Source organism: Drosophila kikkawai, chromosome 3L (assembly GCF_030179895.1).
Source record: "Drosophila kikkawai strain 14028-0561.14 chromosome 3L, DkikHiC1v2, whole genome shotgun sequence".
Lineage (NCBI taxonomy): Eukaryota > Metazoa > Arthropoda > Insecta > Diptera > Drosophilidae > Drosophila > Drosophila kikkawai.
Window position 1 is genome coordinate 17,531,756 of NC_091730.1, and position 20,722 is coordinate 17,552,477.

Consider the following 20,722-nt stretch of genomic DNA (forward strand, 5'->3'; position numbering starts at 1 on the left):
ATTTACATTTGAATAAAAAAGAAAAGGATTTTTTAAAGAAAAAATAATAATTTTATTGTAAATATTTTGGTAATAAAAGCACTAAATAATACGAAATAAATATTGATTTCAAATTTCTTCTGCAATCTTTCTTTTTATACCCTTGCAGGGTATTATAATTTCAGTCAGAAGTTTGCAACGCAGTGAAGGAGACGTTTCCGACCCTATAAAGTATATATATTCTTGATCAGCATCAACAGCCGAGTCGATCTAGCCATGTCCGTCTGTCCGTCTGTCCGTTTCTACGCAAACTAGTCCCTCAGTTTTAAAGCTATCTGAATGAAACTTTGCATATAGTCTTCTATATACTCTCACTGCTATATATGTCGGAATGGGCCGGATCGGACGACTATATCATATAGCTGCCATACAAATGTTCGATAAATTTTTGGAAAAAAAATTATAACTTGGCTGTTTTTCAATATTATTCCACCATTTTTGGGATATAGCCTTTTTTTATTATTCCAGAATTTTGGTAAAAATTTTATGAAAATCTGACCACTATATCTTATAGCTGCCATAGGAACGATCGGGAAATTAATCGAAAAAAATTATAACTTCGTTGTTTTTCAACGTATTTTATTCTACTTTGACACATGAGCTTCTGGTATTATTTCAAAATTGTGGTATAAATTTTATGAAAATCGGACGACTATATCTTATAGCTGCCATAGGAACGATAGGGAAAGTAATAGAAAAAATTATAACTTCGTTGTTTTTATACCCTTGCAGGGTATTATAATTTCAGTCAGAAGTTTGCAACGCAGTGAAGGAGACGTTTCCGACCCTATAAAGAATATATTTTCTTGATCAGCATCAACAGCCGAGTCGATCTAGCCATGTCCGTCTGTCCGTCTGTCCGTCTGTCCGTCCGTCTGTCCGTTTCTACGCAAACTAGTCCCTCAGTTTTAAAGCTATCTGAATGAAACTTTGCATATAGTCTTCTATATACTCTCACTGCTATATATGTCGGAACGGGCCGGATCGGACGACTATATCATATAGCTGCCATACAAATGTTCGATAAATTTTTAGAAAAAAAATTTTAACTTGGCTGTTTTTCAATATTATTCCATCATTTTTGAGATATAGCCTTTTTATATTATTCCAGAATTTTGGTAAAAATTTTATGAAAATCGGACCACTATATCTTATAGCTGCCATAGGAACGATCGGGAAATCAATCAAAAAAATTATAACTTCGTTGTTTTTCAACGTATTTTAATCTACTTTGACACATGAGCTTCTGGTATTATTTCAAAATTTTGGTAAAAATTTTATGAAAATCGGACGACTATATCTTATAGCTGCCATAGGAACGATAGGGAAAGTAATAGAAAAAATTATAACTTCGTTGTTTTTTAACGTATTTTCATCTACTCTGAGATATGAGCTTTACTTATTATTATAGAATTTTGGTATACATTTTATGAAAGTCGGACAACTATGTCATATAGCAGCCATAGAAGCGATCCGCAGATGTAGAGAAAATGTAAAGCTGGGAATGTATAACTGTAACTGTCAAACTGTAAACATAATAAGTATAGGTAAAATGGTATGTAACTCAGTTTAGTGTCTGTTTTCGGCATTATAATTTATGACATAAATATGAAAAGCAATCTGCAAGGGTATACAAGCTTCGGCGTGCCGAAGTTAGCTTCCTTTCTTGTTTTTTATTTCAAAATTATCTCAAAACTATTTCTGCGTTTTCACCAATTAAAAACTTCTTATATTTTCAAATATGTGTAATTAACAATACAAAAATTATATCTCTAATCGGAATCATTTTCATCATCCACAAATGCGAAACGCTTGGCAGTGCCAATAATCCTTAGAGGTGCCTTCTGCTTTTCCTTTTCCTTTGTTGGTTTCGTCTGAATCTCCTTTGATGAAGGCTCCTTTTCCTTGCTTCCCACAAAATATTTGGACCTGAAACATTGAAGAAATTCTGGAGCTGGTGGAACATTGCCCACCGCATGAAAGGGCACAATACCCTGAATGTGATCGGGACGCAGCAGGCTGCATAGTTGCCGCAGATGCATTCTCGTTGGCAGTGGCGACCACTTGATTATTCCCAGGGGAAAGTGAACAGTGGCAACCTTCTCATCCTCCTCCGCTTGGCTATCTTCCGCGCTTGAATTCTGGATGGCGCTGACATGGACTTTGGTCAGCCTTCCCGGTACAAGCTTCAGCTCGGAATTGAGGCACTCGAAGCTCTCTTGAAAGTCACCTAAGAGACGGATATGACCATGAAGCTTCGTGTAATTCAATTGCCAGACGAGTTCCTCGTAACCAAAGAGCGGCAGCTCGAGCAGCACCACAGCATTGTGACTTTTACGATATTCTTCAATGTTGGCAGCCAACTCGTCAAAGTCCACGGGCTCAAAGGGCACATTAACGGACGAGAGATTCAGATACAATTGCTCTGTACCCTGAGCGATCCAGGAATTAAATATAGAATTGGCCAGCAGACAACCGAGACTTTCTAGCTTCACCGCCGAATAGCAGTAGAGGAGCTTGCCAACATTCGTTGGCCGACGAATGAGCAGAATGAGATTGTGGCCAAGTTTACTTCCAGGACAGAGCATCGCCTCTAAACGCTTGCCATCGCTGAGGCGCAACGAGAAAGGCTGGCACTCCTCCACCACCTCAAAATCCGCCTCCTCGATCTTCGCCTGGCGGGACCTTAGATACTTGAGCAATTGATTAGCCAAGGGACGGGTGGTGTACATTCGGCAGAACTTGCGGGGCAGGACAAGCAGCTGCTCTTGCATGTTGCCCAGGTGAGTCACAAACACCTTGAAGTGCTGCTCGTACAACTTGGGGATCACATCGAAGATAAGCTCGGGATGTTCCTTGGGTCTCATGGCGGCTTTATGGTTTTATATGAAGATTGAGCTAGAAATACAAAGTAAAGTAGATAAAGTAAAGTTTGTTATTAATCAAGGAAGCTTAAGAAGGAATCTTTAATAGTAAATTTTAAATACCAAACCAACCAAACCAAAATTGTAAATAAAGAATATTATCACCTATTACCGAATTATTTTCCCCATTTCAGCGAGGTAAATCCCAGCTATCTATCGCAACAACTTTACTTATTAGTTTTTTTAAAAAAGCTCCAAAAAACTTGGAGTGAATCATAGACTCATTGACGGCCTTTCATGGTCGGGCAACACACCCCGAACACACTCCCACAGGCGGATATAAAAGTCCAACGGCTTGGTATTCATCAATCATGACCTAAAGACGTCGGTTCAAGCTTTGCATAACGCAGGCAGGCACCAAATGTAAACAAATTGCGAAAAAAAAAAGACAACAAAAAAAATTAAACCGAGTTGAATGACAGACATTGGCACAGATTTTAAAAACCAACTTCGAGGAACAGCCCACGATTACTGGAAGTTTTTTTCGCTTTGGGGTTTTGCTTTCGTTTGACCGCCAAATCCGTCACCAATTGGCTCAGCTTTATCATCCCATCATCCCGCCGAATGCTGCTGGGGTTACCTCAGAGGCAATAAAAGGTGTAAATTATTATTACCAACAGCTGGAATGGAAAAGAAAGCCACTGGTGGGGGAGCAGAAAATTACTCAACTCGAGTTAGTTTCTGTTTCAGTTGGGAGGCCTGGGCTCATTTGCCGCTTGTTAGCCGCTTGGCCTCCTCTCTGGGGCCCAAACTTTCACTCAGCCGACTCTCTTGGCCCATTATAATTAAGCCATTTAGCTGGCCAACTGCCTCGTCGTCTGTCTCGTTGTTGGACAATCATTTCTCGCTCGGAAAAGTGTAACAAATGTTCCAATTAATTGCCGCCAATGCAAGGCGTAATTGTGATTGACAAGATCGTGTGTAACCCGAGGTGAATGATCCAGCAAAGAGGTAAATAATGCTAAATCCGATTACCTGCTGTATTGACAAAGTATAGCAACTATGGTTGCTAAATTTTTGTTTAGAAATAAAGCTTATTAATACGTGTAAGAGGTGAGTGTTGTCAACTTTGCTGAGGTCTGGTTAAATTTTAAATGAAAACAGGCTTACTTTGAATATATAAAATATTTTTGTAGAGATTTTATAATTTTTAAAAATTAATTACTATTTTTATAATTTTTTTATATAAATTCTTTGACTAAGGACAACAATTTTAAAGATTTTCCAATTGGGTATTCAGGCTTTTTGGGTTTTAAAAACTTTTAAAGTAAAGCAAACTTTAAACAAATTTATATTAAATTCGAAAATAAATATCAATAAGTTTTTTAGATTCGTAGTAATGCTAATTTTTGGTAAAACAAATTTTTATTAATTAATTTGGTTTAAAAATTAACATTAAAACCGCAAACTAAAGGCTTTCTTTGCTCTTTATTCAGTCTCTTGCAGCTGATTCTGCTTTCTTGTAGCCGCTCTACAACTCTCTTTTGATCCGCAGCTCACTCTCCATATCTCTCTGCTCTGGAATTCCCCAGACTTGGGCTTTATCTTACAAAGATATGGCTACCATGGGGGCTTGGAGGCTACTCTGCGCCGGCGTCGCGTGTCAAACGAACGCCAAACTCAAAGCCGGAAAGACATCGTCGGCGCATGTGCAGCTCTTTCGAGTTTATTTTTTTACAAGCTCAAGCTTACGACGGTTGCGTCGTCGCCTAAGTTCAGCAGTCAACCCAACCAGTTTATAAATTCAAAATTTCGCTTTCAGTTTCGTTTGCGACTCGCAGAGAAAAAGAAGCAACGGCAGCTACCACCCAAAAATAAAAAATACAAAAAAAGTGCAGTGAGTAAGTGAAACTGAAAGTGTGCAAATCAAATCAAAAGCCGGGCCCCTACGAAAATAGCTCTTGAAATTGTCGCAATTTAAACAATTCAAAAACCAAACAAAGCATGGCAATTGTGTCTAGAAACTGTGAGCGGGTAATTTTCGAGTTCAGCCAGCCAGGAAGAGCGGCAAAAGAAAAGAAAGTTGTGGAGGCAAACAGTGCAGGAGAATTGCGCAAAAAAGTTGACTTACAAAAAAAAGTGGAAGTCAGTGAATCACCTAGTGCACAGGAAAAATTAATTAACATATGGGAAATACCTAAAGTAAATTGTTGAAAAAAAGATTGAATCAAATATTTGGTAACTGTGGAATTTTCCCAAAGAGTGACTTTATAAATATTGTAAGAAACCTGAAAAAGGGTTAAAGATTTTCTTTATATAACAACAAATGATTAAAAATCTTAAGTAATTATTCTATAAATTATTTAATAAATTACTTATTAAATTATTTCATTCAAGAACTTGTGTAATATATATTTTATATAATTTTCCCTGTGCAAGTCCAGCAATAAGACTCAAATCGAACCTCAGCACGCCTTAAACATTAAACCTAATTGGAGGGGTGTGTGTGCGTGGATGCTGAGATCTGGGGCAGGTCCTTGTGTTGAGTGGATTATGTAATTTGACAAGCTGAGGAGCAGAGATGCTGCGCCAAAGAATTCACAACACGTACGCCACATCCGTATCCGTGTTCTGTTCGTCTTTGCCCGCACAATTTGGAACGCATCTCGAGCGTAAAGTGTCCTTTCGTGTCGACGCCTCCGTGTTCACAGCGGGTGTGTGTATGTCTCTTGCAGTTTGTGATCCTTGCACCTGCTGCTAGTGCATCCTCTTCCTAGAAAATTAGCTCTCTGCCATTTCTTGTTGTAAACTTCCATTTGCCATCGTCTGCTGTCCTTTGGTTTTAGTGCAGCGCCCTCTGTTGCCGGGCAAATGCAGTTTTCTAGTACTTCAGGGGGAATCCCCCCTTCCTTTTTTGGCATCATAAAATTTTTGGCTGCAATTACAGAGCTGTGGAAAGTCTGTTGCCCGTCGCAATTGTATGAAATTTAAATTTTATATTCAACAAGACATTTGGCTCTGTAGTTGTTTTTATATTGCCCAAGCGCACAAGAAAAACATAAATAATATATTATTATTTTTGAGCTCGACACAGATGCTGCAAGCTGCCTCAGACTTTAACCCGGCAATTTCGAAATTTCTTGTGCGTCATCTTTAAAAAAGTGTTTCAAATTTTTGCCACAAACACACACACCATACACACACTGTCTCGTACAATAACCTTGACTCCATTTAAATGCAAATGCAAATCGATGAGGAGAGCGCTAAATGAGGCGACAAACTGTGCATAATTTATGGTGAAATTGATGGTTCACAGAAAACACAAAAGGTGAAAAATGTTGAGCCCAGTTTTGTGCTAAAAATCAAAGAAATCTATAAACCCAGAAGAGAAAGACTTGGAAGTCAAAAGTATAGAACACAAGACCTGCACTTTCACTGATCCATAAAAAAGTTAATGTATAAAAAAATATATGAAAGTCTATAAAAAAAAAGTTAAAAGAAGAAAATTTAAATATTTATGTAAACCGAAACTAAAGAATGGATTGTGATTTTTTAAATAAATTAAAACATAAGTTTAATCGTATTTTTTAATAAATTTTTAAAAACTGTGTGCTTACGTTTGCCTGAATTTTTTTAGTTGGAACTTTATAATAATAATATTTTAATTTTTATTAAATTTTGTGTGCTCAGAAATATATTTTTATAAATATATTACAATTTTATTTTAATTAAACAACAATAAAAGATTAAAAATGCCCTAACTAACACTAGTCAAACATTTAAAAAAATTAATATTAGTCAAATTAAAAAAATTCAACTATGTAACCCTTTGAAAATGTTTTAAAAAAATCAGTAAAATTTTTAAATATTTGTTTTTCAATATTTTATTGTTAATTAATTAATATTAAAAATAAATCTAAATATTATTATATGCCTTTGGGCAATCACCGGCTTTTTGGAGGTTTTATACTCTCAAAAAGACTTGAAAAATACAAATTCTTAAATCGATATTTATTAATATTTTAATATAATCATTTTTTAAACAAATCAAATAAAAATCCATTTCTTAGTCAAAAAAAAAAACCTTAAATTCAATACGGAAAGCATTGCTATGTTAGTTTTTATCAGATTAATAAATCTGCATATTAAATTAAGCAATAAAAAAATACAACAAATTTCGAAATTTTTGAAAATTTTAATGATGTTACCCCTTTTAAAATTTCGAAAAAATGGATCTAAATTTTTGTTTTTAAAAACATACCTAGATAAACTCTCCTGCTCATGCTGATCAAGAATATATAGGGTTTATGGGGTCAGAAACAACTCCTTTCCTACGTAGCAAGCTTCTAACTAAAATTATACTACCCTGCAAGGACCTAACAAAGGACAATCAGGCTAAAGAGTTTATTTACAACCAGACTAGTTAGAACTCGGATAGACACTTGTCATCATGATACAGAAACCGGGCATAAAAATATACACCAAAACAGCTCGCGGGGGGCGTTAAACTTTTAAGGCCTGTCAGCCAGCCAAGAGTCCCGCCAAATAAAAGTTGACAATAATCCGAATAATTCAGCATGATTCCTGCGAGACTGAGAGGACTCTCTGGGAAGATGATGGGATCTCCGATTATTGCTGGCGGTCGTGCGGTTGCATAAACACGGCGCAATCATAAAAAGCGGAATTAAACAAATGTCGGCGTCGGCGAAAACTCCTTGCCGGGGGTATAGCACGTGAGAATTGCATTAATATGAATGCAAATGTACATTTCCCTCAGAGGGTTGGGGGAGGAAATCTATAAATTTATGTGCAAATGTAGCAAAGAAAATGTCAAGCTGGAAATTTTCCTTTTTTGTAGTTTGAGTTGACAGCAAGTTTTTATGATGTTTTCCATTCCATTTTTCCTCACTTTAGGCGACGTGCAAAAAGACCGTGCCTTGTCTTGGAGCTTATGAATCGGTGACGTGAGCTGCGGGATTTTCCATATTTTCCCCCCGTTCCAGCCCAAATCCTGCCTGAAAATGCAATTGCTATGGGACCCGCAAAGTGTGCAATGGAAAATTGCAATTCTAATTATCGCATTAGTCGCCGACGTGTCGTGCATAAGAAATGGCAATGGGTGAGTTGATTGAGCTGGTGATTTTCTACTCCTTCCTCCTCAATTATGCAAATTTCTATGACAAGTTTAATGCCTAATTTAAAGCTCTTAAAATTTAAGTATTAACCTTTATCCTTTTATTTTATAGTGAAGAAAATCAAATATCTGTGAAGCTGAAAAACTTTTTTCCCTCGGAGCAGGAGGTGCAGGTAAAGGACAGCCAGAATCCTCCAGAAACCTCAGCTAGGGTGACCTCTGGCGGTGGCTTTAGGCCCTCGCAAATGCTGGATTTCACGCCTTCGGATGTAATGCCGCAGGGCGGGATCTTCAATCGCTATCCCCCCAGCTATTTGGAGCCAAACTACAGGCATGAAATACCCAGTTCCTTGGGACAGCAGCAGCAGGTGGGCGCCCTGGACAAGCAGTTCTCCTTTCCCCAGGAATCGCATTTCCAGAGCACGCCTTTGCCCACCACACCGGTGGTCAGCTATCTCGATCCTTATACCCAGCAAAACTATGGCTATACGCCCACTCCACCCTCCATAATTCAGTATCAACGAGAGCAAGTACCTCAAGATGATCAGGCCTACACCGTGCAATCTTCCCTCCTGGTGGGTGGAAATCATCAACAACAACAGCAGCACCACCAACAGCAGCGTCCTGGTCACGTGGACGAGGTGTATCTAAAGCGACCCGGCTATGTCTTCGATGAGAGTCCCCTGGCCTCAACATATCGACGACCCACAAGACCAGCCACGCCTGCCTTGCCACCACCGCCCACCACAGCCTCGCAGAAAATCTCCTACGATAGCCATGATTACCCACCGCCCAGCTATGCGGCCCAGCAGACATCCAATTTTGTGCCCCAGCAGCCCAAGCAGCGACCGCTGTACCAGCGCCAAGATATCAATGGGAATCGGGGAGGAGGACCAGCGCCAGCGCCAGCCTCGTCTAATTATGCAAACAACTTTGATAATTATTTGCAGCGGCCAAAACCCCAGCAGCAGCAGCAGGAGCAGGCGCAGATACAGAGCCACAACCAGGTACACTTGAGAAAAAAATATTAAAACTCTATTTAGGAGTTAAATTTACATGAAGCATAAATATTTTCATACAACCTTTTCTCTTTGTGCAGCTACAGCCGCAGTTTGGACACTATCAATACAATCCCCAGAATGGCGGAGCAGGAGGCGGAGCACCACCTGGAGCTGGCATATCCCAGCGACCCAGACCGGGACACAATTACTACGAGTATCAAATTGGCGAGATACCGCCACCACCACAGTCCCAACACTTCCAGCAGCCGCAGCAGCAGCAGCAGTTCAACTATCGTCCTGCCAGTCAGTCAGCAGGCGGAGGAGGAGGAGGTATGGGTGGTGGTTTGGCCACCCTGGCCTCGCTGCTCAGCTCCACGCAGCAGTATGCACCGCAATTTACGAATCTCCTCTTGGGTGGAGGTGGTGGCTCTACATCCTCCCAATCAGCCAGTCCGTTGGGCAGCCTTCTCGGCGCTTTTGCTGGCACACAAGGAGCAGGATACCCCAGTGGGGGTGGAGGCGGAGGAGGGCGACCAGCCAACACAAGACTCATTAGGGCACTGGAGAACATCGCTCGCAACGACGATTTGCAGTGCGTGCCCAAGGTGCTCTGCCAGATGATTGCCGGTCAAACGTTACGTGGCCAATTGCCCGGATTCGTTACCTCCCCGGCCATAACCAAGTGAGTTTAACCAGGAAGAGGAACAGGAATATATATATAGGGATAGCAGTGGGGGGAGGGGTCTTAGTTGTATAGTAAATATTATTAAATTTGCATTTCGAGGCAGATGGGGTGCAGCCTTAAACGGGATTAGACTTCATTACTGCAGCAACCATATTGATTGTTCCATTAAATGAGCTACGTCTGGGTGGGAAGGAGGAGCTAGGAAGAGCTGGGAAGAGCTGGGAAGAGGTTTGAGTAAGACCCATTGTAAATTGAAATTGTTTTTGGCTTTGGCAAATTCTTGGCTTCGAGACAATTAAGTTTTACTATATAAGCAGGCTAGAGACAGGACTTGGAAGGTTCTGAAGGACTTGTATAACTTGATGGGAAGATTAGGGGTGAAATATCTATGCAGGTGGGAAGGTAATGAGGCTATTAGGTCTAAATAATATGGTTTATTGGTTGCACAAGACGTGCAATGGTGGAATTATATATTTTTATGATTTTAGGAAATAATATATTTTTCATATTTAATGTAACTATATATACTTTTTTCCCTCAGATTTTTAAATTTATTCATTTATAAATATTCTCTTACTTAATTTTTAAAAACAGTTTCCTGGCTGGTTTCCCTGTGGCCTCACCTGCCCTAATTTATGGAAGAGCTGCACTCTTGGGCTTGAGTGGAGGGGATAGAAGCTGCATCCAGACCTACGAGAAGTGTCCCAAAAATGAGGTGAGAGTCTAACGAATAAATTCTAATAAATAAATATACCATTTCTAAGAACTTATAGTAATTTCAACAATTTTAAAAATTAAAAAATATATAAAACTAATTTAAATCTTAAATTCCCAAACAGATGGAAATAATTCATTACCTAAACAACCATCGCGGTGGCTTCTTCAAGTTCTTCAGTGAACCAGAGGAGAAGCCCGAGGCTTCGCTTCAAGGCGAAGGAGGAACTGGCAGCCTGTTCAGCATTCTCTCAGCTCTAACTGGAGGTGGCGGTCAAACCTACACCACCCCCAGACCCCCACCTAGACCCACCCAGCGACCCACCACGGATATAACCAGTGGCATTGGCAGCTTCTTCACTCAAGTGCTGTCCGAATACCTGAATGGTGTGGAGTACCAACGGAGAAGGCGAAGAAGGAGTCTAAACCTGAATGATGACTTCCACGACGAAGAGGATAATCTGGACACACAGTCGGGTCAACAGCAGCTGGTCAAGTTCCAGGATGATGAAGAGGAAGAGGCTGCCAAGGCTCACACCGAACTAATTGGAGTGCTGCAGTTTCCCGAAAGCGAAGGCGAAGGTCGAGTGGTTACCTTTAAGGACATTCAAAGTGAGGAAGAGCACGAGGATGGAGCAACAATACGCTTTCCGGATGCCACACCAGCGGATGTTATCAGGGAATTTAACCGTGATGCCGCCCAAAGGAAGCTAAGATTTCCCCAGGAAAAGGATGAAGAATCGAAAGCTGAAAATGTTAGGAGAGCCAAGCAATTGTCCTTGATGGAAGGTTGGAAGGCTGTCCTGCCTAATGGCCTGGCGGAATCAGACTTTGGCGTGGATAAACGCAGAGGTAAAAGGATAGTATTTCGGGATACCAACGAGCATCCAGAAGAGGAGAGATTGCAGGAGGAGAGGTTAAGGGAAGAAGAGCAGTTTAGAGAAGCTGAACTTAGGGAGCTTAGGGAACTGCAAATCAGAGAAGAATCTTATCGGGAAGAACAACTTAGAGAAGAACAACTGAGAGAAGATCAAAGAATTCGTGAGGAACAGCTGCAAATACAACGCCTTCGTGAGCTGCAACTAACCCAGCAGAGCTTCAAGGAAGATTCTCTCCCCCCAAATGCTGTCTACGATGATGCAGCTCCTCCTCAACGAGGAGCTCGGGTTATATTTCCCGACCACTATGAACAGCACATTCGCAAAGGCAAGATCCTGAATCGACCCACATATGCGCCCACCTACGAGTACAATGACCTGGGCGAGGCCAAGGAGGATCGCCTGGTGGTGAGCAGTCACTACCGACTGGAAGGTGGTTTTAACTCCCTAAACCGCGGTGAATTTATGCCGGGAAATCATGTGCGTTTTGTAGATTCTGCGGCTAGTGAAAGACCCCAGCACTACAACTATCCAAACACAAATTACATCAGCGACAACAGATATGGAAGCGGAAGTCAAAAGCCCACGTATCGGGAGGATGACAAGAACATTTATGTGACCAACTCGCAGGGTGTTAATGAGTACTACATACGACCCGATGGCAGAAAGGTTTATTTTAAAACAGGTTAGGTTTATAGTTGGATTTAGGAAATAACAACTGTAGGATTTTATTTTAAAGAAAGAAAAATGTGAGGAAAGAAAAACAGAAAGGCAAAACCTTGAAATCTTATAAATAAGCTATGTAGTTATAGTACAATGGGTCTTAAATTCGTACAAGTTGCTTACAAAAGGAAATAGAAATTGTAGGAATGGATTGCTTGTATTAAAAAATCGTATTTTAATATTTAAATATTGAAGAAATATGACAAATATGACTGATCTAATTTGTTTAATTTGTTAACTATTCAAAGGCACTTCCTTGTTTTTTATTTTCTACTAAAAATTAAGACCCACTTAGAGGCAGGCCACCACCACTTAGTCACATAAGTCTGTAAATATTTAATGCTTTAAACAAATATTTATTAATAAAACACACAATTCAATCAACTCAAAGTGGTTTTATTTTCTTTATTTATATTTTTTTGTTAAAAGATAAACTTTGCCATTGTTTCAACAAGTGACTACGCTGCCAGCGAAAATTGCCGCATAAATCAGGCAGCAGAAAGCGGCTACAACCAGGGAATACCACGGTTTGAAAAATTAAATGTGATAAACCCAAACAGAAAAGGAAATGCAAGGCAAATAAAGAAGGAGAGATAAGAAAAGTTTAAAGATGGAAGAAGGAATACCTAAAGTTCAAAAATATAAGACAAGAAACAAAAAAATATTGTTAACTCATTTTGATATTTAAAATAAAATAGAGATTGACTTTTCTAAAATCTCCCTAAATTAGATTATTTAAAATTCTTCCCTTTGGACTACGCATAAATACATAAATAATGAAAATTAGATTTATAACAATCAAGTTTTCAGAATGCTCCTTAGATTCTAGGAATATATTCCCCAGTTTCCCTCCCAATACGAGGTATTAAAAGAAACCCACAGGAAAATGCAGGGACATATCCCTTAGGAGCACAAACAATTTCATTTCTTCCTATTTTTTTTCCCAAAAAAAAATTTCCTGTGAATGTTTGTCAGCGGAAAAATGCACACAGCAACTGGAAAAGTGCACAAAAAAGTGCAGCATACTTTTGTGCATGACAGACCCACCGAAAGTTGTCAGGGTTGCCCCCATGGAACACGAAAAGCTCCAATCCCAGACCCCCTGCTGTGCTCCAAAACTGTCGTCTTATTTTATTTACAGCACTCGGAGCGACGACGATGACGACGGCGACAGAAGCGACAGTTTGTATGCAAACCATATGCAACGAGTTAATAAATGGGGAAACACAGAGGCGACGAAGTTGAAGGTTGGGGGTTGGGGGTCTAGGAGGCTCTGAGACCCCCCGAGAGAGTTGTGTGTGTGTTTTGGCTTGTTGCAATTCTTGTTGAAAGTTCAGGGAGGGAAGGTAAGAGTTGGAAGTGGAAATAAGTTGGGAAAACCTTAGCGAATGTTAGATGATCTGTGATTTTTCCTATTTCAAAATGGTTTTTATTTTGGGAAATGTTTTTTAAATATTTAAAATTTATTTTAGGTTTACTATTGGGTATACAAATTTTATAATTTAAAATTGAAGAATGTTTTTTTTAAGCCAAAAATGTGCAAGATTCGTAACGGCATAACAAAACCAAAACAAATATTTTTAAAACCATTTTAACGTTGTGTTTACAGGAGACAATTTAATTTTTGTAAATTATAGGTTATTAAAAAAATGATAAGCAATAATATTAATATTTAATATTTATTTTTATTGTTTTAATAATATTATTTATTATTTACTTTTATTATTTTATTTATTACATTTTTTTTTTTTGAAGAGCCAACAAATCATCTTGATAAAGTAACCTAAAACCAAACAAAACCCTTTAAAATTCCAAAATAATTACAGGGTATGAGAAAACCCACTCTTTTCAAGCCTAATACCTTGCGTCAACAGTTTCCAAGTGGCGTTGCAACCAGTCCGAATATTTTTACCCCAGCATACTCTTTGGCGTATCAATTTTTTTGCTCCTTTTCTCACCATAAAAACTGGAGGGAGTGAGAAATGCATTGTCCAAGCGAAAAAAATTGAGGGAGTCGTCCAGACACAGACATGTCCCGGCATAGGAACACACAAATTTTGGGCTTGGTTTGTTTTATTTTTATTTGTTTACTCATAAATCTAAGCGTTCGTTTAAATTAAAACCCTTAAAAGCAACTAAAAGTACTGCGTAATGAAAGAGGTGAATGGAGCAGGAGTAGGTATGGATGAGGTCCGAAAGATGGATGATTAACAAAAGATGTCCAATGTGACTGACTAAAAGGGGAGCCGCTCTTCTCCTGGATTTATCTTTCAGCGAGGTTGGGGTGGCGGCAATGGTCCAACTCCTGGACAGGGCATCCTTTTAGCCAAATGCTTGCACAGCGGCACATCCCGCACAGCATCGCCAATGAACAGGGAGAGCAGATACCATTGCTTCATGCCGCCAATGCCCGGCTGCACTTTGTAGTTCCTGATGCATGTGATGCAGGCGATGTGGAGAGTTGGATTACAGAAAATAATTACTTATAAGTCAGCAGGTAAACACATGTAGACAACACCAGAGAAGCCATATCCTTGGGTTAAAAACAAAAGCAATTTTTGAGGAGCAGCCAAAAAAGGGTTGCTGGATGGGGGTTAATGTAGCTTATTGAGAGAATTAGTTGTGCTTGAGATGATGTAAAAATGTGATATTTATGGTTAGGAAATCTATGAGCTTTGATTAGATTGAGTTAGTTGGAAATTATGTGATAAAATGTGATTTTTTGTTTAAAAAAAACACTAAACACTAAAGATACTTAAGTTAATAGTCATTTTATTTTACACCAAACCCCAACTCTTTAAGCTAAATTATTTCTTTATATAAAACAAACTTCCTTCTGTCTCTTGTTCTACACAAAGGTATCCCTTTTGGAATGTTCCCTGCTGATTACTTTGTCTGATATCCTTTTCTTCTTCTTTTTTTGTACACCAAAAAACCCTTTGCCTTACACCTATGGCAAGCAGCTTTGGACAGTTGAAATTTCACACGTCTGCAATGGCATAATTTAATCAAGTCCAGTAACAAAAACAGAAACAAAACCTGGAGAAATACCAGTTTTGGCATTCCATTGCCCCCACTGTGCAGTTGCATAAATTTAATCAAAAACTTTAATCATATTTTATTATTACAAAACACGTCGAGTTTGCAGAAAACTTCGTACTTCTAATGCCAATTACATTTGCAGGGCAACGAAACCTAAACAAAACTAAAACCAAACGAGAAAACATCACAGCCAGACGGGAGAGGTCAGGGATGAAGTGAAGGTGAAGTCCGAGAGTCAGACAGACGAACATTTCAAAAATAATTTTGAATATTTGCTCTTGACACGTTGGCCAAACAAACACAACACAACTTTGGGAAGGGTGGAAAATGGTGAGCATTTTTGCACATTAAGTGTGAAAGTGTCAGATGCATGTGGAAACCTTTTTGCGATATCACAAAATATGTATTAAATGGAATAAAATGGAGAGGTCCAAAAACGAGAAAATGTTACACATACGACATGTCTGCCCAAGGGCTGGCCACAGTCCTAAGAAGCTTTTCTTTAATCTGCCCTTTGTTTGTCCTCCTGCCGAGTGTGCAAGGAGTATTTCAAAATGGAAACTTCAGGCCACAATAAAAATGTTTTACTACCTCGACTGGTCACTGGCTTCCTTGCTTTTATTACCTAAACGAAAAAAATGTCAATAATAAAAAGAAAAACCGAGTAGGAAAACTGCAAAGACAAGCGCATTAATTATGAATCACAGCAGTTAGCTTGGGCGAGAAGAATAATTTGCTGCTTTATAACATTACCATGACAATGGTGAGATGGCTGCGAGGGCAACCAACTCATCAGGAACTGCTGCGGAAAAACTAAATTTATGTAAACTTACAAATTGAAATCCAAAGTCAGAGTCACAGTCAGAGTCACAGTCGTGACATGCACTTTTAAACTCAAGGAGAGATTAAATTATGCACAGATGAGTTAGCAATGCCAATGACAATGGGCAAACTGGGATGCCAGGATGAGAGACAGACACACAGACAGACAGCGACAACAAGGAGGTTATAAAAATTGATTGGAAAACATTTTGCTTTAGCTAAAAACAAGCCATTCATTTGCCAAACTGCAATGAGAAATGCAATCCCAGAACAGAAATAGAACCAGAACTAACGAAAGTTCAAGTTGTTACTGCCAGTTTGAGAGTCGAGTGAGTTTGCCATTAAGTCAGTCAGCCATAAATGGATTTACGGGGTATGAGAATATAGCGAAAAACAGGAAAAACTGTCTTAAATGTTTAGATGTTTTAAACATTTAAAACAGATTTAACTTAATTATAGATTTAAAGGGAAAGTGTTTCTTTTAAAGTTCAGTTTGATACATCAGAACTACAGCTGTACTTACACTTAGCCAAAATATATGACTTAAAATATATAAACCATACAAACATTAACCAATCCAAATATATATTAAATAACCTTTTAAATATTTTATGAAAATAAAAACATACATATGCACATATTTTTAAATAATTTGTTTAGTAGTACCCAAACCCCTTTTTAGTTAAGCGTAAAAATTATACATTTTATGAGTTAAACCCACCTCAAAACCTCTGACCAGGCGGCGTGTGGCTTCGCTTTGCCCTCACCCGGCAATCGGCGTTCGCTGCTGCCCAAATGGCGGGAGGCGTGGACTCGACAAGGCTCTTCCAGGATACAAGCCTGCGGCCCAAACTCCAGCAGGATCTGTTTTTGAGCTAGCTCAGCGTCTAGGGAGAGCGGATGAGCAGTATCCCTGCGGCTGCGAGATCTATAAGTGCCTGTAAATAATAAAAATAATAAAGGATTTAATTTTAAAATATAAAATAAATATTAAGATTATTTAAATTCTATTTAAAATGTAAATTAATATTTAAACTTATCTAATTATAACATTTTGTATTAAATATTGCTTCAAGTTTCTTGAATCCTTTAAAATAAGCTGTAAAACCTCAATCTTTTATCAATAAAAATCAAATTTGGCATTTGATATTGATTTATCGATAACAGAAAAATAAATACACCATTCTCAAAAGGTAACCTTTAATTTAAAATGTTGGGATATACCCAAAATTACTCATGCATCGCTTCACCTCAGCTGTCCACATGTGCAGACATCAAAGACTCAACCCAATCACTCTCCATGACTTTATTTCCGGCTGTTGTGGTTGTTATGGTTTCAGCTACCATCAGCCTTGACCTCATTTTCACAATTTTTGTCGGCTAAGTGGTCGATCACGATCACAGTTGGCCACCACTTTTGTCATCGCACTTGCGGATCAGGTTTTTACGGACCCAAAAACGCAATGAGCGCAACATCATCCAGGCAAATGGACAAGCATTTACAAAATGGTTTTGGAGAGCCTCCAATAAAACACGATGATAACACATCGAAGCAGTGTGAAGAGCTCATTTTAAAAATAAATTTAAATATACTTTAAAAAATAAAGAATTATCTAAGAGTTCTTGAACCCTGTAAAAATAAACTTATTGGGAATAATGGATACACATCTCTGAAAAATCCACTCATAAACCTAGAAAATACGGTAGCCCCTTATAGCACATCACTGTGGAACATTTGAGATTTTTGTAAAGTGGGAACAGCATATTCTCACTTGTCCTTCTACAGTTTATAAACAAAAAGTGGAAACAATATACATAGATATTTTTTATAACTTACTAAAATAGAGTCATATTTAATACTCCCCTAATTATTTCTATATTAAATTTAAACTCAAATCTAAAATACCTACAACAAGCACTTAAAAAATACCCAACAACTTTTCGATATATCAACATTCCTGCTCTAGTTAACCGATAGCTTTTTATGTCAAAAAGTGTTCTATTCCGTTCGTATCAATTTAAAAAGAAAATAAAAACTGTACAGCTGACATCAATACAACTTCAATTTCTTGTTTGCTGCTGAAAAAAAGTTAGTTCCGAAAGTTTTAAAAGCTGTATTTACTAATTACAAATACTTTCAGGATATCTTAAAGCGATTTTTTCGAGGATAAACAACCTTCAAGATGTCTAACGAAAAGGGAGATGGTCCCAAGGAAGAAAATAATAGTAAAGTGGAGTTAATTGTGGATCAAAAGGCTACAACAGAAGTGACTACAGTATTGGAGCCGTTGAAAATACTGGGAGCCACCGATGCGTCTGGCGAAATGAAGTTTTTAATCCAATGGAAGGACACAGATCGCGCCGATTTGGTGGCAGCCAAGGTGGCCAATGTGAAGTATCCCCAATTGGTTATCAAATTCTACGAGGAGCGCATATTCTTTCAGTCTGATTAAGCAAAGATCTTTTGAATTGTTTAAATAATAGTTAAAACACAATTAACATTTGAATATTAAAGGATTTTTGCAAGAGAAAATAATACCTTGAAATCTTTCACTATAAAAACTTAATAACCATATCAAATTTCCTCTACAATTCGACACGCTCTCCAAACTTTCGATGGCTTTGCATTTTTGGAATTTCCCCATCGAATTCCTGCACTGATTTCAACAATGCAAAACACTTAATTTATGCACAACATATTTTCAACTTTCACTCGGATTAACAAAAAAAAACAGGCAGAAATCAATCGGACTCACTGGGATTGAGGGAGTAGGCCAACTTCTTGGCAAACTGGGACAGGCGAACGGAGAGCACAATTACGGGGAATCCCACCAGCTGGACGGGCAGCTCGAATAGTGGATCGGCGCTCTGGGCCAGGCCCTCCTCCACGTACTCCAGCAGCAAGACGAGCAGCACGCAGAGCGTCGGCACCAGGGACAGCGTGCAGATGTACCGGAGATTCATGGCCACCAAAAGGTTGGGCAACACAACGTAATACTATTATGTATTTATTTATTTTTATCCACCGACAACGGGAGAAGCGGCTCAGGCGAGTGGCGACTTGGTGCGCTTGAAGTCTTGGACTGACTAAAGCGACCTGCAGCCGCTTAAAGCCGCCAAAGTGCCGCATAAAAAGTAAACCAAACGTAAACTTAAATGTAAACAAAGAGAGAGAAGCGGAGACGGACACACGGAGACGGAGAGCTGAGCCGAACTTCAAGTGTAGGCCCCCCAAAGAAATCACTTGTTGTGTAAAGCTTACACTCCCCAAATGGGCGAGTTTTTGGGTACAGGGACGTAGGGTGGGGAATTAAAAAAAAAAAAAAATTGACAGATTTCAGACCCATTTAAATTAATTTAAATACACATTAAACAGATTTTAGACCAAATTAAATTACTAAATATTTCTTTAATTGAACAACCAATAGAGAAATAAATTTTAAACGAAGTATTTAGTGTTAAGATTGGAGGTTTTAGTGTAAGAAATAGATAATGTTTTAAACAAACCATCGATAGATACAATTTAAAGGTGTTTTAAGTTTAAAATTTGATGTTTTTAGCATAAAAAATAGAAAATGTTCTGGAAAACCCATCAATAAATTCAAATATAATATATTAAATAATATTTATATTTTTATACATTTTCAAAATATAAAAATAGAGGTACTTACGGTTTAATAGAGACTAAAATATTATGTTAATAACTAAAAAAAAAAATATAACTGAAACCCTTATTAAAAATGGGTATAATTTTAATTAAAAATAATATTTTATATTCAAAAATTAGATAATTTTATGACTACAAAAAGTGTTTCAAAATTAGTTATTAAAATAATAATGCAAAATATTTAAAAATTAGTAATTGAAATATTAAAAAATAATTTGATATTAATTAATTTCTAATTTTTTAATACAAAAAAAAACTGATATTTTAATTATTAATTTTGAAATATTTTTTGTAGTTTTATAATTATCTAACTTTTTTTCAATTTAAATTTTTAAATATTTTCGGAAAAATACAAGTCCAGCTTCAACATTTTATTTATCCCCTTTTCGACGCCTCTGCCTGGTTTTTTGCGGACCAAGTTTGTTTTGCATTTTGACCAAGTTTTGTGCGGAAGCCAAAGACAAGACCAGTAAGTGAAAGTGAGGCCCACTAAGCGCAGGGCGCAGCCGTCTAGGCTTCAAGCTCTCCCCAAGTCCAAAAAGCCTCTCTCTGTACATATAGACAGTAAAGGTCAAAATATTAGCAACAAAAAATAAAGAAATAATTAAATAAAGATTTTAATTTGTTTTAAAAATTAAAAATAAAAATAACGGTCAAGATAAAAGCAACAAAAAGTAAAAAAAAAAATTATAAAAGATTTTAATTTTAATTTAAAAATATTAAAATAAATTTACAAATAAAAAATACATCCAGAATTTAGAAAATTAGGAAAAATAAGATACCTAATTACCATACATAAAAAATATTTCTTTAATATATTTAAATATTTTTTAGGTTGCTACTATTATCTTAACCCCTGCTGTATTGTCTGGTTATATCTCTCCTCAGTCTGCGGTGTGGTTGTTGCTCTCTACGTCTGTGCAATTATGAAAAGTTATGAAATCTTTGAAGCCAAAAAATGGCCAAACATTCGGACTTCGGGCGCATCGGATGGGGATTTCCTTTCTTTGCTCTTTATTTATATTTATTTGGCTTGCATATTACTTCATTTCCGTTAGGTGTGTCTCTGGGGTGTACGAAGTGCGAGATTTCCTATATGGGCGAGAGATGTTTGCTTAATTTCAAGCAATTGGTTTTGCCCAGATCGTGGCTA

General features: G+C 37.9%; 4 protein-coding genes across 6 annotated transcripts; 2 read left to right on the forward strand and 2 right to left on the reverse strand.

Annotated features, from left to right (window-relative positions):
* Positions 1-1,771: 1,771 nt before the first annotated feature.
* LOC108080644 (uncharacterized) lies at positions 1,772-2,906 on the reverse strand. The gene has a single exon (XM_017175468.3). It carries the CDS (start codon positions 2,904-2,906, stop codon positions 1,812-1,814), a length of 1,095 nt encoding a protein of 364 aa, XP_017030957.1. The 3' UTR covers positions 1,772-1,811.
* On the reverse strand, positions 2,819-18,999 carry LOC108080648 (uncharacterized). Of its 2 annotated transcripts, none has more exons than XM_017175473.2 (3): positions 18,659-18,999; positions 16,624-16,840; positions 2,819-2,937 (listed from the first exon to the last, which is right to left on the reverse strand). In XM_017175473.2, the coding sequence occupies exons 1-3, from the start codon at positions 18,864-18,866 to the stop codon at positions 2,922-2,924; spliced, it is 441 nt and encodes a 146-aa protein (XP_017030962.1). In that variant the 5' UTR covers positions 18,867-18,999; the 3' UTR covers positions 2,819-2,921. The 2 variants fall into 2 exon arrangements, with proteins under 2 accessions (XP_017030962.1, XP_017030961.1); XM_017175472.2 differs by lacking the exon at positions 2,819-2,937 and adding an exon at positions 14,103-14,468 and having other exon boundaries at positions 18,659-18,997.
* On the forward strand, positions 3,813-12,027 carry LOC108080640 (uncharacterized). 2 transcript variants are annotated; one of them, XM_070285848.1, is made up of 6 exons: positions 3,813-3,914; positions 7,818-8,022; positions 8,150-9,044; positions 9,137-9,720; positions 10,318-10,438; positions 10,563-12,027. In XM_070285848.1, exons 2-6 carry the CDS (start codon positions 7,925-7,927, stop codon positions 12,003-12,005), a joined length of 3,141 nt encoding a protein of 1,046 aa, XP_070141949.1. In that variant the 5' UTR covers positions 3,813-3,914; positions 7,818-7,924; the 3' UTR covers positions 12,006-12,027. The 2 variants fall into 2 exon arrangements, with proteins under 2 accessions (XP_070141949.1, XP_017030954.1); XM_017175465.3 differs by lacking the exon at positions 3,813-3,914 and adding an exon at positions 4,595-4,804.
* Positions 17,837-18,440, forward strand: HP6 (Heterochromatin protein 6). Its single transcript, XM_041775529.2, has 2 exons — positions 17,837-17,991; positions 18,044-18,440. The coding sequence occupies exon 2, from the start codon at positions 18,086-18,088 to the stop codon at positions 18,353-18,355; it is 270 nt and encodes an 89-aa protein (XP_041631463.1). The 5' UTR covers positions 17,837-17,991; positions 18,044-18,085; the 3' UTR covers positions 18,356-18,440.
* Positions 19,000-20,722: the final 1,723 nt, after the last annotated feature.